This window comes from Rhinolophus sinicus, chromosome 9 (assembly GCF_057876585.1).
Source record: "Rhinolophus sinicus isolate RSI-liver-muscle chromosome 9, RSI-T2T, whole genome shotgun sequence".
In the NCBI taxonomy this organism is placed as follows: Eukaryota; Metazoa; Chordata; class Mammalia; order Chiroptera; family Rhinolophidae; genus Rhinolophus; species Rhinolophus sinicus.
This window is the reverse complement of record NC_142509.1, coordinates 4,507,677-4,523,742: the sequence shown is the minus strand read 5'-3', so window position 1 is coordinate 4,523,742 and position 16,066 is coordinate 4,507,677. Positions and strand designations below refer to the sequence as shown.

At 45.3% G+C, this 16,066-nt stretch overlaps 1 protein-coding gene across 21 annotated transcripts in view; it reads right to left on the bottom strand.

The window, feature by feature from the left end:
- GRAMD1B (GRAM domain containing 1B) overlaps window positions 1-16,066 on the bottom strand; it is a 239,107-nt gene that overhangs the window by 88,869 nt on the left and 134,172 nt on the right. Inside the window, exons 1-2 of one of the 21 annotated variants that reach the window (XM_074321162.2) lie at window positions 5,794-5,926; window positions 5,378-5,521 (exon numbers count right to left, since the gene is read on the bottom strand). The exons of 17 other annotated variants lie outside the window; for them this stretch is intronic. In XM_074321162.2, the coding sequence (XP_074177263.1) occupies window positions 5,378-5,521; window positions 5,794-5,895 (246 nt within the window). In that variant the 5' untranslated portion in view covers window positions 5,896-5,926. 3 more of the 21 variants (XM_074321160.2, XM_074321164.2, XM_074321159.2) reach the window with 3 other exon arrangements.

Genomic DNA, 16,066 nt, shown 5'->3' with positions numbered 1-16,066 from the left:
ATCAGAAGTGTTCTTCTCTTCTTCAAGTTCTATCATGAGAAACCCTAAATCATCTCTTCCAACTGTAAAATTTAATAACAGGTCTCATACTGACCGGGAGGAAGGGTTCCTCGCCAGCAGCAAAGAACCTCAAGTACTCATGACCTGATTTGTTGGACACAACCTCTGCCACCCAGAAGCTTACTTTCCAGTGGAATAAATCTCTTTCTTCTTAAAGTAACAGTGATGATGATGACAAAAAGCAAAGCAAGTAATGTTTATTGCTGCTTATTTCAAGGTAGGTGCAATTTCCCAAAGTAGAAACATGGGTGAAAGGTGGGAAAGGCCTATCCTTTTCAGAAATCCATACAGTCAGAAGATTCAGTTGTTGCCCTGAACTGTCCTGACCACTCAAGGGATTTAAATGCTTATATGACCAGCACTCAGTGTGCTGGATTTACCAGGCTATGGGGAAACTCCCAATTCCCATCCCACCAAATAATAATGTAAATCTCACACTGTTAGCAAGAGGGTGTGCCTGCTGGAGGGTATTCGTAAATGAATAATTAATATTTTCAAATAAAAGTTTATTGTAGTGTCTCCTGCTGGCAAAAGATGTGCACCAACAGTTCACATCACAAGCAACCCGTTCTACGAGGACTGTGGTCTTTTTCTAAATCATTAGTAAAATGGAAGCTGAGAGACCAATTAATCTTCCCAGCACTGTTATTTAATCCCATTTTCAAAACAGCTACCACCCAAAGCAAACAGGAGTCACCCACAAGGCCACACAGCATGTCAAAAGGCAGTCACAGGATTCAGATTCAGAGGTGGCTCTCCGCAGAATCTCAAGCTAGTGAGAGACCCCAACCTTTACTGAAGCTCACCTTCTGGTACACATCTGAATAGCTGGGAAGCTTGGCTCTAAAGAAGGTGTGCACAGGCCATATCCAGGGCTTCCTTCTTTAGAATAAACTTTTCACAGAAGAACCTCGAAAGATAAATACATGTCTTGATCTCAACACTCCAGAGACAGAAATTCCAAACTTTTTCCTTATGTCTAATTTAAGTTCTCCCTGCTGCAGCCTAACCCACTTCTCCTTTCATAGAGCTAAACCAGAGCTGAAATAGGAACAGCCCTCCATTCTTTAACAGACTTGAAGAAAAAAAGAACACTGGACAATTGACCTTTAGTATCAAATAAAATATGGATGACCATTACTCTCCAAGAAATATGGAGGAGTGCAAAAATGAATTTGTCCCAGATACCTGGTAAGAACACAAATGAGTGGGTTCTCTCATACAGGACTCATATTCCTAATAAACAGTGTGAAAGTAACACGACTGCTCCCTCACCCAAACACAACGAGAAACGTCAAATTCCTCTCATCTGTGGACCAAGACCTGGCCATAGAAATGCTTCCTCTGCTGTGTCAAGAACTATCCTCTCTCTCTCTCTCTCTCTCTCTCTCTCTCTCTCTCTCTCTCTCTCTCTCTCTTTTTTCACAGAGTCAAATTCTGCCAGCACACTGACTTTCCTGAAGGTCTGTCACAGCCTCCAGGCTCTGTGGAGACTGCACCACCCGCCCCAGCAGATGTGAGGACCAGGAACACGAGGACAGAGAATCCAGACAGATGTCACTACAGTCTGCCAAGTCCTGTGGGGGCCAAAACAATCTGTACAGGAAGCAGCCTCATGAAATTGGAGATCTTGTTGTTTGAGGTCTGAAGCTCTATAGGAATTAAGAATGTCTTTACGCTTACATACAAAAACTGTTTAGCATGTAGAAGCTAAGGAGGACTGGAGAATTGTTCTTTAAATAAGTTACTTGGGTTCCAAACCGCATTTGTGCCACAGATCCGCTCTGGCACAGCCCTATCTGTTTGCGTGTGCCACCGCCTGTCTCATTCTCCTCCACCGCTGCCCGTGCCTTGCTCAACAAGTTATCAGGACATGGAATCACAAAATTATCTTGGAGAGAGCCTAAAGTCGCTGCCCTAATGTTGGGAAGGCTGGGACATGGAGAGGATCTCTAATATGTTTCCCTGAAAATAAGACTTTCCCTGAAAATAAGACCGGGTCTTATATTAAGTTTTGCTCTAAGAGACGCATTAGGGTTTACGTTCAGAAGATGTCATCCTGAAAAATCATGCCAGGGCTTATTTTCCGGTTAGGTCTTATTTTCGGGGAAACATGGTATTTCACAATCCATGCACTTGTCAATCACAGACACACAGCTTGGTCAGCTTTACCCCAAAGCATCTCCTGTGAGAACTTCGTAAGTCCACAAGGCGTGGTGTTAGTGCGGTACACTTACCTAACCCTGTCCAGCCTTCAAATACCCAGTCAAGTGACAGTTACTCTAAAAAGCTTCTCTGCTACCCCAGCTGAAATTAATTCCAGTCTCCTCTGAATTTCTAGAGTGTTTGTTGTTCATTGCATGTATCCGTCCCTCAGCATTTACTGACTTGTTTTGTAGGTGGGGGGGAGGGGAATGGTGTGTGTGTGTGTGTGTGTGTGTGTGTGTGTGTGTGTGTGTGTGCAGAAGGGTTGGGTCTCATTTTACCTGTGAGAATACCAGTCCTTAGAAGTCAGAGGCAAAGTCCTTCCCATTTTTCAACCCCCACAATGCGTACACACAGGGCTGTGAAAATAATAATTACGTGGTCAAAATCTGTGGAAATAAAGGGTTGAATGAATAATTTTTGAATGTATAGACATTGACCCTGCTCTCTGGGAAAGTTGGTCTAATACAGACACACCTTGCCATTGCTGTGGTAGTTGCAAAACCGAAATAATAGTCAAGAAACCAGAGTTTGCATCCTGGCCTTTTCACTAATTAGTTGCATGAATTTAGTGAAAACCCTTTACCACTCTGTACTTCAGTCTCCTTAGCTCTCACATGCAGACACCAGCCACTTTGTGGGATTATAGCAAGGAGTGAATGAGACAATGCACTTTTCCCACACACTTTTAAACTAAGTCTAATTAACCAAATAAATATAAGGCAGAGAGACAGCAAAGCAGGAAAAAAGCCCATCCATAGAATGCTGTTACATTCAGAGGAAAATACTCTATAGAAGAGCAACCAAAGACAGGTGAATCACTTGGGAAAATTACCTGCAAATCCCAAGCCGGATTCCTACGTGTATGCCCTCACAGGTAACTTAAGCTCTCTGGGTCTCAGTTTACTCACTCTGTAAAATGAGGACCTTAAGCATAATGATGTAGGCACATGTGACTTAACACACATAAGGTGCTCAATATGGTGACTGGCACGTGGTAAGCACTCAGTAAATGTTAGTTGCCGTTATAATGGTTATTACCAGCATTATCATTTTTTATATCACTAACACAGTAATGTTTAACATTAACATTAGAAACATCCGGAAATGTTTCTAGAAATAATTCAACCATTAAAAAGTTGGTTAGTTCCATCCTTTTCCATATGCAGACGGTGTTGTTATCCAGAAAAAGGCTGCCAATATGTTTGGTTATCTTGTTTCTATCAAGTCTCACTGTTGGGAGAGTAGAGAGTACTCTGACACAGGATTTCAAGCCCAAACATCTACAACACGACAAGGCAGATCACAGGATCTAACAGCATTCAGGCAGCCATAAATAACAAAATTTCCCAATCCTTGTAACATTTTATATGCCAGAAAAGGATAAGGTTACCCCAATTATAGTTCCCAGCTTAACACTGCTCTTCTGTTGAAATGCATCAAGAGATACTCAAGACAGATTTTTAAGGGCAAACATCTCTGCATGACATGACCCTGAGGGACCAGCCGGAACTGAGCAGAGAAGCACTCTGTTAAAGTCCTGTCTCATCCTGAATGACAGCCAAGCACCCCTCACCCAGCAGCATCTGGGCTCTCCTTGGAAGCCTCAGCCAAGTGACAGGCCCAGCTCTACTCTGCTGAGGATTAAAGGTGCAGCTCGGATGCTGACCAGGCCTAGAAATCCCAGTGACAACAGACTGCTAATGTCTCCCAACTCAGGAACAAGAAAGCAAGAACAGGGATGTACCTCTACTCCACTTTCTCAAATTCAGAGGAGGGCCTTCAGCACAAGGAGGAGAGATATCAAATCTTGAGAAGAAACTGCAGGGTAGTCCCTGTGTAGTCACTGATGCTCTCCACGACTTGGAACCTCACAGGTTTTCAGAGCGAAGCTTTTAAAAAGCTTCTTTTTAAGCTCCTCCCTTTCCCTTCTGCAAAGTACCTTTTGAAGACCCACTAAAAGATCCTCCTGCCTAAAGGAGCAGGGCTGGTAAACTAGGTGAATTCTATCAGGGTTTAACCTAGAGTAGGGTTTCCGGAAAGTCTAGAGCCAAGCTGGGACTCCATGCGTGAAACTGCTCAATACCTACCCCCGACTCTGAAAATCAAGCTCTCATCCAGAGATGACCCTACCACCACCCCACCTTGGGCTGCTGGCTTCAAGAAAGGCAGGATGCATCCCGGCAGGGAGCTCTCACAAGCTCCCTCCCCCCGCCCCCCCTCCCGCCAGCACCTTCAAGGACAGAAAGCTCCATTCCCAGCCCCAGAAGCCTTTCTTCTCTGAGCTGCGCAAGCTGGCCTGCAGGGAGCGCCACATGCCTGGTATGACAAAGTTTTCCGAGCAAAATCTCGTTTCTCCAGGTGAGAAAAAGCCAATTCACCCTCTTGTCTGATTTAAAGGAGAAGAGGGAGAAGTAAAGGTTTTACTTCTAAATTGGAGGTAAATATATTCTGACTACTTCTGCGGCTACAATACAGCTACCCTACACCCCAAAAAGGAGGTGGCTTTACTATCCCAACATTAAGCTCCAAGGTGTGTGCGTGTGGTGGGTGTGCGGGTGGGGACAGTCCACTCTCCTTTGAACACCATGTATGCTAGAGATTGGAGCCTGGCCCTTCAAGACTCTATCCTCAGAGAGAAGCCTCTAAGAGGTCAGAGATTGGCTACAGGGGTAAAGATGCCCTAAGAAGCAGGGTGAGAAAGGCCCCTCCTAGTGTAGGGAGAGTAAGAATGTACCACCAGCCTAGTACGGTCACACAGGACCTCGTGAAAGGGATCTTTCTTTATCAAGTTCCCTCGGTGGGCACGACCCCTAACCCCCTCAAAGTTAGAGAATTTTTCAGCTGCAGTTGACTCTCTCCACAGCCCCCCAACTTCCACAAAACCCAGGAAGATGCTGGCAGAAAGTCCAGCAGCTGTACAGAAGCTGGAATGAGCTGAGGGTAATCCAACTTTGTAGAGTGTGTGGCCCCCATCTTAACCCCTTGATACCCTTCTAGGGAGACGGGCCTCTCTGAAGGAGACTCTCTTGAGGATTTGAGGTGCTGGGGGGAACACAGGGTTGAAGAAAGACAACGGAAGAGGAAGGTGCCTTATCCCTCCTCTACTTACCAGGAGAGCTTGAATCCTTTCATTAGTACAGTCACGATCATCCACTGACCATGTCCTTAGCATCCCTGTCACAGCTCTGGAGGTCCCAGGACATATTTGAAAAGATGATGAAGTCCCAAAAGAACAGAATCCCATGTAATGTGACTTGAACACAGAAACAAAAGAGAAAGAGAGAGATAGAGAAAGCGCAAGCCAGAACTGCTGCTGCTTTCCCTTATTCCCCCTTTCCCAGCTGAAAGCTGGGTTTGGAGGCCAAGGACAGCTTCTGCAAATCCAGCTGGGGGCCGGAGCTGCCTGCCCAAGCTGCTGCTGCTCCTGCCAGATTCTGATGAGGATGGGTAATGCTGGCAAGGCTGCAAAACAGCCCTGGAGTTGCTGTCAACAGGCAGGCCGGCCGGCCACCCACCCACCCTCACCTCATGCCGCCTCAGAGAACCCAAGAAGAGCCCAGGGGGAGAGCAAAAGCCCAGCAGAAGCTGCACCTCTCGTCCCCCAGGCGGCAGCTCCCGCAGCTCCATGTAATCTCCTCATCAATGCAGTACCCAAGCAAAGCACTGCCAGCCACTGCCGCCCATTTAAAGACACAGCACATGTTTTGTCCCAGGATGGGACAGAAAGTCAGGGAGAAAGTGGGTGAGCAATGAGGTGCTGGAGAGGCAGAGAAGAGGGGTGTCAACGTCTGAAGATTTACATTTCCATGGGCATCCAGCAAGGGTTTAAAATGCCCCACCTCTGGGTGGAGGGGAGCCTTGTCCCAGGCCCCCTGCAAACCTGAGGCATCCAAAGCTGAGCAGACCGGAAAAGCTAGGTGGTGCATGCCTAGGAGTCAGATGGCAGGCGAGCTGCACAAGACCACCTTAAATAGAATCCTCACCCATTCCCAGCAAGGCGGGGCTAGCGCCTCTGTAGTCTGAGCAGTTCACTGCACTCAACACGCAGCTCTCTTCCTCTGCTGGGGAAATTGCCTCGCCACTGGCTTCTGGGCAAGTGATGAGGCAGCAACTTGCGGTGGTGCACCCAGTCACCTGAGGCCACGGATTCTTTTAAGGTGGCCATGAAGGCCTGGTGTGGGATTTAAACATTTTACCACTGGTACCAGGCTCCGAGAAGATGCAGACCAGGCACAGCATCAAGTGAGGAGGCACAGAGAGTTTCAACTTCAACTCGGACAGGCAATTCATGGGAAAGAGTGAAAAGGCTCCTTTTAAAATCCTCCAGTTTGGGGCCCAGTAAGGAGTTCCAGCCCCGACACCTTCCCTGGCTATGTGATTGCTTTTGTCTGTCCTCCCCTAGATTACTGACTATCTGGGTTAGTAATGCGATGGGTGAGAAGGAACAAAGAGGAGATTAATTATGAAATAGCAACCTTCAGCTGAACCATAATGAGCTTGTACCCTGTAACTTGCCCCAAAGTGATCTACAGAAATCCGTATTTGTTGTATGCATGTCATCTATACTTGACCCTCTAAAGTGATACTCTGAAGAAAAACTGGAGTACAGATCCCTTTGTTGGTAATACTCATTGTATTTGTAATTCCTTGTTTATTATCTGCCTTCCTCTTTTTAGATGGTAAACTCCATGAAGTCAGGGGCTGTGTATCTTGTTCAGCTCCCTCTGCCCACTGACCAGAAGGGCTTGCATCCAGGAGGAGTACTATAGACACGTGTTTAATTGAAGTGACCTTATTCAAACCTAATTAGAACACTGCAGTCTCTCTCCAGTGTCCAGATGGTCCAGCAGAAATATTCCTTAAGGTATCCTGTGCTTTCAGAGATGTACTCCCAAAGCAGTTTTGGGCTGTGAAATTTCCCTCCATCCACAGCCCCCATGCTAGAAAACACTGAAATACTTTCAAGACTTCTGAATACGTCCACAGTTATCTTTTTAAAGCTCCTTGAGCTTGTACCTGGGCCGTACTTTCAGCACATGTATTGATTGCAGGGATGCAACAGATTCCAGAAATGCACAGTTCTCCTTTATGACCTAGATAATCCACTCAACCAGCCTCCTAGGTCATGTGATCCAGCCCCTAGACAAATGTCGCTCAGAGTACTCCAGGTAAAGGAGAATATTTTCATCCTGCCCCACTAACTGCTCTGGTCTCAAGTAACACATAAAACCTGGACCAAAGCTTTTCAAGTATTATATTAGAAACACAGAATTGTAAATGTTAACATTCTTTAGTGTTTAATCTTTACCTGTTTAAAAAAAATTAACCCTCCTTTTCAACAATTAGTACTAAGAATTTATTGAGGGAATATTATTTCAGGCATCATACTAAGCATTGCACATGCATTATCTCATTGAATCCGCACCCGCTTGTTACCATGAGTAGTAACTATCACTATTTGCCAGGTAATGCCGCTGAAAACTAAAGGGTGTGATGCCTTGATTTGCCTAGAGCCTAATGCCAGCAAGCTGCAACCTTGGGATCTGAATGTAGGCATGTCCAACTCCGAAACTCCATCTCTAAATCACGATTCATGCTTACAAAAAACTCTTCTCTACCAGACAAGCTGATTTGTAAGGGCTCACATGCTCTCAGGACAAAAAGAATCCATGCAACAGGTAAAAAAGAGATTAAATCAAGCCAGCTTCTTCCATCACTGATGAGTTAATTGGCTTAAGTGTCAGTTAAGCCAATATATGTTATAAGGAACACAAAAAGGGGAGGAAAAAGAAAAGCCTGGTTGATGGGAGACAATTATCTACCTAGAATTCCCCTTGGATCTTTCTTGTTTCTGAACCCATGGCTTTTCACAGAGCTCCATTTTTGTGGTCCACAAAGAAAAATCTCAAAATATGACCTAAACATGACTCTAAAGAGTCATGGGATCACTGTCTTTTCCTGAATTAGAGTAAGACCAAGCAAAATGAAGAAACATTCCTCATTTAACCTATTTTCCTGCTTTTATCTTATCATAGACGGCAGTCTGTTTGTATGGTTTAAAAAATTCTCTGATGGGTAAATTGTCAACACTGACATAATTCTAGATTACTCTGGGGCTGGATACAAATTAATGATCAGGCAGGTGCATTCGATTCTATCAATAAGAAAAAGAAAATTAGAAAAATGGACAAATGATTTTAATAAGCACTTTCAGAAGAGAAAGTGATCTGTAAATATATAAAAAGATGCCTAACCTCATTAGTACCCAGGAAAATGCAACTTTAAGCTCCAATGAGATGTTATCTCATACCCATCTACTTGACAAAAATTAATATCTTAAAATATCAAGGTTGGTGTGGGGACAGAGCCAGGAGTGCAGTTTCCAGGCTCTCGGCCTCACATAGACAGGTGCTGGCTCAGGTAGTAAATGACCATAAACTGTGATTGGATGGCCATCAGCGGGGGCTAGTTGGCCGACAGCTGTAACCAGTGAGCCATTGGCCACTAATATAACTGCCGTGGCTACGCCAGCAGGAAATGGGGGCTAGCAAGAAGATGGTGGCTGAGCTAGCAAGAGAGGATTGCAGCTGGTAAGTGAGGTTGGTTGGCAGAGACAAGTGGAATGCGGGTTGCGGATCATGTGGCTCCTGCTTCCCGTGTCTCCAACCCAGCTGCCAGCGAGACTATAGTGGTCTGACTCCCCTACCTATGGCTCCGTGGGTGTTCCTTTTTGGCCTCACCATGTCCTGCATTCTTATGTGGGGAGCGGGACCAGAGACCCTGCATGACATCCTGCATGACAAATGGTGCAGCGAGCAGGGTATGGTGCCGGCCAAAGCTCTCCGAAGGGCGGTGGAGCAGTTTATGCCTATGAACGCTCAGTCTCAGGAAGACCAGGAGGAGCAGCTGCTGGAGAGCTGGGCCCCCGTGGAGGGTGGAAAGACGTGGATGGTTTTCCAACCAGCACAGGCTGGAGAAAGCAAAGGTCGTTGCGGCCCTGTGGGCTGAGAAGTGCTTGCTGAGGGCCTCACCCCCAGGTTGGAGAGGACTTGGAGACCTCACTCTGCGGAGAGGGCACACATTGTGAGGCCAATCCAAAGCCCTGGCGAATGACTGTGGACTATGGGGAATTGTGTTTCATCCCTAATTTAATGGACCGCTTGACTGTTTCCTTGGGAATGTACCACCATGTAGTGGAACTGGCGGATGTTTGCTTTTGTGTCTTGACCAGCCGCCATCAAGAATATGTAAGCACCTTGATTCTGAGCCGCTGTTGTTCCAGCATAGTATCCTGAGAGGCTCAGAGAGAGTGGCAGTGCCGAGAGCCCTGGCTGTGCCTGGGGAGACTGGTGATATCCTAAGAAGCCCAGGAAATCTGGCTGTGCCCAAAAGGGCTGATGGTGCCCTGAGAAACCCTGGCTGTGCCCAGAGAGCCTGGCTGTGTCCAGGATATTGCATTCACCTCCAGGCTCCTCGCACAGGGCCCCTCGCGGAAGACACTTGTTGTGTAGATTGTGAGGTGAGACCTTGTAGGGGTGGAGTATGGGGACACAGCCAGGAGTGCAGTTTCCAGGCTCTCGGCCTCACGTGGAAAGGTGCTGGCTCAGGTAGTAAATAGCCATCAACTGCGATTGGATGGCCATCAGCTGTGGCTAGTTGGCTGTCAGCTGTAACCAGTGACCCATTGGCCACTAATATAACTGCTGTGGCTACGCTAGCAGAGAAGGTGAGGAAGAATGGGGGCTAGCAAGAAGATGGTATGGTGGCGTGGCGTGGCGTGGCGTGGCGGAGTGTGGATTGCGGATTGCAGAGAGGTGGATTGCAGCTGGCAAGTGAGGTTGGTTGGCAGAGACAAGTGGAATGCGGGTTGCGGATCATGTGGCTCCTGCTTCCCGTGTCTCCAACCCAGCCGCCAGTGAGACTGTAGTGGTATGACTCCCCTATCTATGGCTCCGTTGGTGGTCCTTTTTGACCTCACTATGTCCTGCGTTCTTATGTGGGGAGCGGGACCAGAGACGCCGCATGATGTCCTGCATGACAGTTGGAAAGGAACTAAAGGAAATGTGTACTGGTTCGACTACCTAAGCAAACTATTTTATATCATGTAGTAAAGTTTAAGAAATGCATCCCCTGACACTTAACAGTTTCTTTCCCACTGATGCACAGCAATGAGGACTGCATGTAGTATGATTCCATGCATATATAGTTACAGAACAAACACATGAAAGGATAATTTTATATTGATATTGATACAGAATATTCAGATCTTCTATATCTATACAGATAGATACAGTAGCCCCCACCCTTATCCTCAGTTTTGCTTTCTGTGGTGTCAGTTACCCTGCGTCAACTGCGGTCGAAAAATACTAAAAGGAAAATTACAGAAATAAACAGTTCGTAAGTTTTAAATTGCACGTCATTCTGAGTAGCATAATGAAATCTCACACCACCCTGCTCTACTCCAACCCACCCAGGACATGAATCATCCCTTTGTCCAGCATCCCCACCCTGTATATGCTACCCACCCCTTAGTCACTTTGTATCGGATCGATTATCACAGTATTGCAGTACTTGGGTTCAAGTAACCCTTAGTTTACTTAATAATGGCCCCAAAGCATGAGTAGTGATGCTGGCAATTTGGATATGCCAACAAGAAGCAATAAAATGAAAAGATATGTCTACATAGGAAAAGGATTAGTATACATAGGTTTCAGTACTGTTCACAGTTTCAGGCATCCACTGGGGGGTGTTAGACATATCCCCAGTGGGTAAGGGGGAACTACTGTATTCTGTATCTATACAATAAATAAATTAAGGGAATAACAAACTCAACATTCAAAACGAGGTCATCTTTGAAGGATGGGGAGACAATGGGTTCAGCAAGATAAGTAAGAAGTATATAGTGTTTGTTGTTTCTTTTTTTTTTCTTTATATATATATATTTTTTTTAATTAAAGTTTATTGTGGTGACAATTGTTAGTAAAGTTACATAGATTTCAGGTGTACAATTCTGTATTACATCATCTATAAATCCCATTGTGTGTTCACGACCCTGTTGTTTCTTCTTTCGGTATACTTTACGCATATTTAATGTTTTACATATAATCTTGTAGAAACAATTTTAAAATAAACACAGTAATTAGAAAATACTTGACTTAATTGTTTTGGGGTTTTTGTGAGTAGACTTGAAAGGGCAGGATGTGGGCTGAAGGATTGCCTATGAGGATGTTGTGTTATCTGCAGTTTCAAAAATCTAAGCTCAAAAAACTGGCCTTCCAAGGCTCACGGATATTCAAAAGTTTGTGTTTACAAGGTTTGATTAACATAAGTTTGGTTTGTATGGCTCCAAGCCTCTTGTTACAACGGTCTCTTCCAAACTTCACTAGGTTTGGAACGAAGGTTCGAAAAGCTCCTTTTTGATTTCAGCTGCTTTGACTTTCCTTTGGCCCCTACAAGCCTACAGGTCTCACCCACCCTGGTGCTGCAACTTTTCTAATCCAGCAAAAACGTGACTGGTATTTCTTGCCTTGTCCATAAGTAGGGACTAGAATTGTGAGAAAGATCTTTCAACCAGAGCAAACTGCTGGGCATCTCAGAAGCAGACACACATGGCCCTGGCCAAGGGAAACCTGGGAACTGTGAACAGGCGGGAGAATTCAGCCCTCCTAACTCCCACCTCCCCATCAGCGGCTTTTTCCACCACCTTCTAGAAGCTCAAGCCTCCTCATGACCTTGGGAAGTCACCAGGAGCATGTCTGGAGCAGAAAACAGACAGACAACATGATCCCTGAGGCTCTCCTTCTAACTCCACTTCTTGGATCCTGTGCTGCTCTCCTTCTGCCCTTTCCAGGAGAGCAGAGCCGCAGTACCGGGCAGAGCTGCAGGCCTCCAGGAGCTGGCAAACTGGGCCAGAACAGTGCTGCAGTCACACGTTGGGGAATCAAAGCTCCAAGCTCAGGCAGGGGAGTCATCAGGCGCAGAGTGTTATATTTAAGAAGCATTTTGGAGGTCAGGAAGCTAGAGGGAACAACGGGGGAGGGAGCAGCCTCCTAAACACTCCATTTCAACAAGCCTCCTCCTCCTCCTCCTCCAGCCAGAATCCTCTTCCAAATTCCCAACTGCAGTCAACAGAGCCTGTGTGAGGGGATGGCAGATGGCCAGAGCTGCTCCCGATCAGGTGCTCCTCACCACTTTCCTGTGCCCCATCACCCCCCTCAGCTCTCTCCTCTCCCCACCCTCTGCCACTATTAGTCACTGGCTCTGGGGTGACAGTGTGGGATGCAGGCATTGGTCTTACCGTCTGGTCTGTTCATCTGTGTCAACTCCCAGCTGGGAGCCTCCCGAGCCAGCCCCTCCCCTCCTACCACAGGGACCAGTACACAACCCTGCCCTCCAGTCCCACTGGTCCACTGCTGCGAGGGGAGCGGGAGGGCAGGGGAGGGGGGGCAGCACAGGCACCAGAGCAGCAGAGGCTACGAGGCTTGTGTGGAAAGCAAGCGGGATTCCGTTTATTTCAAGAATGCTTCCTTGTGCCTCTATGACCCCAGGAATTGGACGGAGGACTTACCTCTCCCGCTCGCCCATCCTTCCTCATCCCTCCTTCACAATCGCTAATCCAGAAAGTGGATGGACAAGGCCAAAGCCAAGCTCCAGTAGGTCTCATCCTGCCTCCCAGGTGCTTCACCAACACAGAACGAAGGCGCCAGGGGTTTCCACAAATGGGTGTCTATCCACTCTCGGGTTTAAAGTGTTCTCCTATCCACTATGTCATGTGCTTCTCACAACAACCCGACGAGGTATTACTAAACCATATTTAACAGAGGAAGAAACTGGGGCCCAACTACTAGTAGCTGCTCCTCGTCCAGAGATGGGATAGGAGTTGGTAAAAAGGAAAAGCTCAAAGGTAAAGCCCTGTGCCTGGGTTCCATGAAGCCCCTCAACTCATCCTGCCTTGGAACCTCTCTCGTTGTTAGTCAGGCCAGGATGGAATTACCTCCCTTGCTCAGCTCAGCTCAGAAGCCAGCTAAGCTCTCTCTTTCCCTGTTGGAGAAACTCTGGATATCCCTTCTCCATGGAGACTTTCTGGCTGGATAAAAAGACACAATAATTTCTTTGGCCCTGCTCTGTCTGGCAATGGAAATCCCAAAGAGGACACCCTCTCGAACCTACCTTCCCCTTCATCTCCAAAATCACTCCTCGTTCACTTGACTGCCTGACTCAGTGCTGGTTTATTTGTCTGTCTCCTTCATTAGTGTGTCCCAGATCACAACTCTTTCTGCTGCAAGACAGAAGGGCAGCCCCTTGGAAGTAAAAGCTCTCCTGTTTGCAAAGCTACACACACCTCAAGGAAACCCCACCAAGGAGAGGGGGACACGGCCTGATTTCGCTCATTCTAATCACGTGCAGAACAAAAGAAAACATCTCTCCTGCCAGATAGAAGAAACAAAGCAGATTTCTAATTGCCCCCCACTGCTCCTCCTGGTTTCTTCTCAGGAGAAAATCAGGGTGACTGATGGTGTCGGGGACCTGGGAGGGTGCTTATACACCCAGGTTCTCTCAGTGATGGAGTGCCCATACCCCACAGCCAGCTGCCTCCTGCTCTTCTCCCACCAAGTGGAAAGTTCTCCTTCCTCAACTGAGTTACATAGGAGAATTACCGTTAACAAACAGAGGAACTAATGTTAACTCGTTTTAACAGTGAAAGTCTCCTGGCAAGGGCACAAGAAACTCTTATTGGCAGAGAAACTGCTTGCTGATAGGACAAGCCTAGAAATACTGCATTCTTAACTGACACGGGCCTGACACCAGTCCCAGAGGGCGTACTGCGGTTTCGCACAGGCATTCTAGAATTAGACTCGAGTTCAAATCCATATGTAACAGCTGTGCGACCTTGAGCAAGTCACTTCATTTTTCTAAGCCTTTGCTCCATCTATAAAAAGGTGACAAGGACAAAAACCCATGAGGTTGTCAGGAGTCAATGCACAAAACACGATATAACCTCGAGTAAGTACTCACTACTTTTAACCATTATTATGATTATTCCCAACCAGACCTCCACAACTCACTGTAAGAACCATAGATTCCACTCCTGTTTCCTGAGCTACTTTTTCTCCTTTACCTAAACAATGTTTTCCTATTTTGTTGGGGATATTCTTGTAATTTTATTTTGTGGTATTTCTGTTAGATCAGTCAGCTACTTATTTATCCAACAATAACTATCCGTATTGAGTGCCTAATATGTTCACGACCCAGGCAAATCACGATGATATTTCAACAAAAAACCCAATATCCTCCTTGATATCTAGTAGCTTATAATCTAATAAGAACAGTAAAATATGGGCATTAGAGAGTTAGATTACATAATTCTAATGAAGTTTAAAGCAGTAAGTTCTGTAAGAGAGGCACAGATAATCAGACGGACGTAGTACTTCTGTTTTCCAAAATGAACATAGGTAGGTAATCAATCATTATGCCAATTTTTCAATCAACTAATGAATAATGGTAAATATTCTCAGCTAACCTGTATGGTTTGTCTGTAATAACTATTTTTTTATTGTTCTGGTCTTAACACAAAAGAGTTAGCCAGAAAAAGGATTCAATATTTGTCATTATCTCTATCGAGACAAGAGTTTCCTATTTGCATGACAGGTGTCCAGAAATAATGCCTTCCGCACATATTGCTAATATTACTGCCAATAAATACAGGCCTATTTGGATGGAGCAGACTGCATTTCATGGGTTGGATTTTGAAGTTTCACTGCCTACCATCAGGATATTTTCTCATCAGCGCCTTAATGTTGAAACAAAAAATGTTCAACGATATTCCAGGCTCCTATACTTACTACATATATATTCTCTCAGCATCACAACAAACATGATAAGACTGGCATGCTCATGAGTAAACTTAAGAGCTCAGGTCTTATCTGTCTTGTGACCACAGCTACTCAGTAAATATTCTGGTGGCCTTCCATACTAAGCCACCTTTGAGGGTTTGGGGGCACCAAAGTACTGGTATGTCCCATGTTGAAGCTTTTATGTAGACTGGGGACAGTTAAGAAAAATAACTGGGCAACCTGGTAAGTTTCAAAAGCTAAATATACTTAATTTTTAATTGTTGATAACATGCCGTTTTAAATTTTCTGTTAAAATATTCTTTAAATATAAACAATGGTGGTGGTAGTTTTATAGTTTAGTTTAGTTTTGTTATAATAGGTAAAATAAGTAGCTGGCAATTCTGTGTCAGTCCACCAGCTTTTAAAAATGTCTTTGTTTTTCACAGAAACAGAACATATAATCCTAAAATTTATATGGGACAACAAAAGACCCCAGATTGCCTCAGCAATCTTGAGAAATAAGAACAAAGTAGGAGGTATAACAATACCTGACATCAAATTATACTACAAGGCTACAGTAATCAAAACAGCATGGTACTGTATAAAAACAGACACATAGATCAATGGAACAGAATAGAGAGCCCAGAAATAAATCCATGCCTATATGGCCATTTAATCTACGACAATGGAAACAAGAATGTACGGTGGGGTAAAGACAGTCTATTCAATAAATGGTGCTGGGAAACCTGGACAGACACATGCAAAAAAATGAAGGTGGACCACCTCCTTACACCATATACAAAAATAAATTCAAAATGGCCTAAAGACTTAAATTTAAGAACTGAAACCATAAAATTCCTAGAAGAAAATATAGGAAGAAACTTCACAGACATTACCCGGAGTAGGATTTTTACTGATATATCCCCTCGCCTGAGGGAAGTAAGAGATAAAATAAACATGTGGGA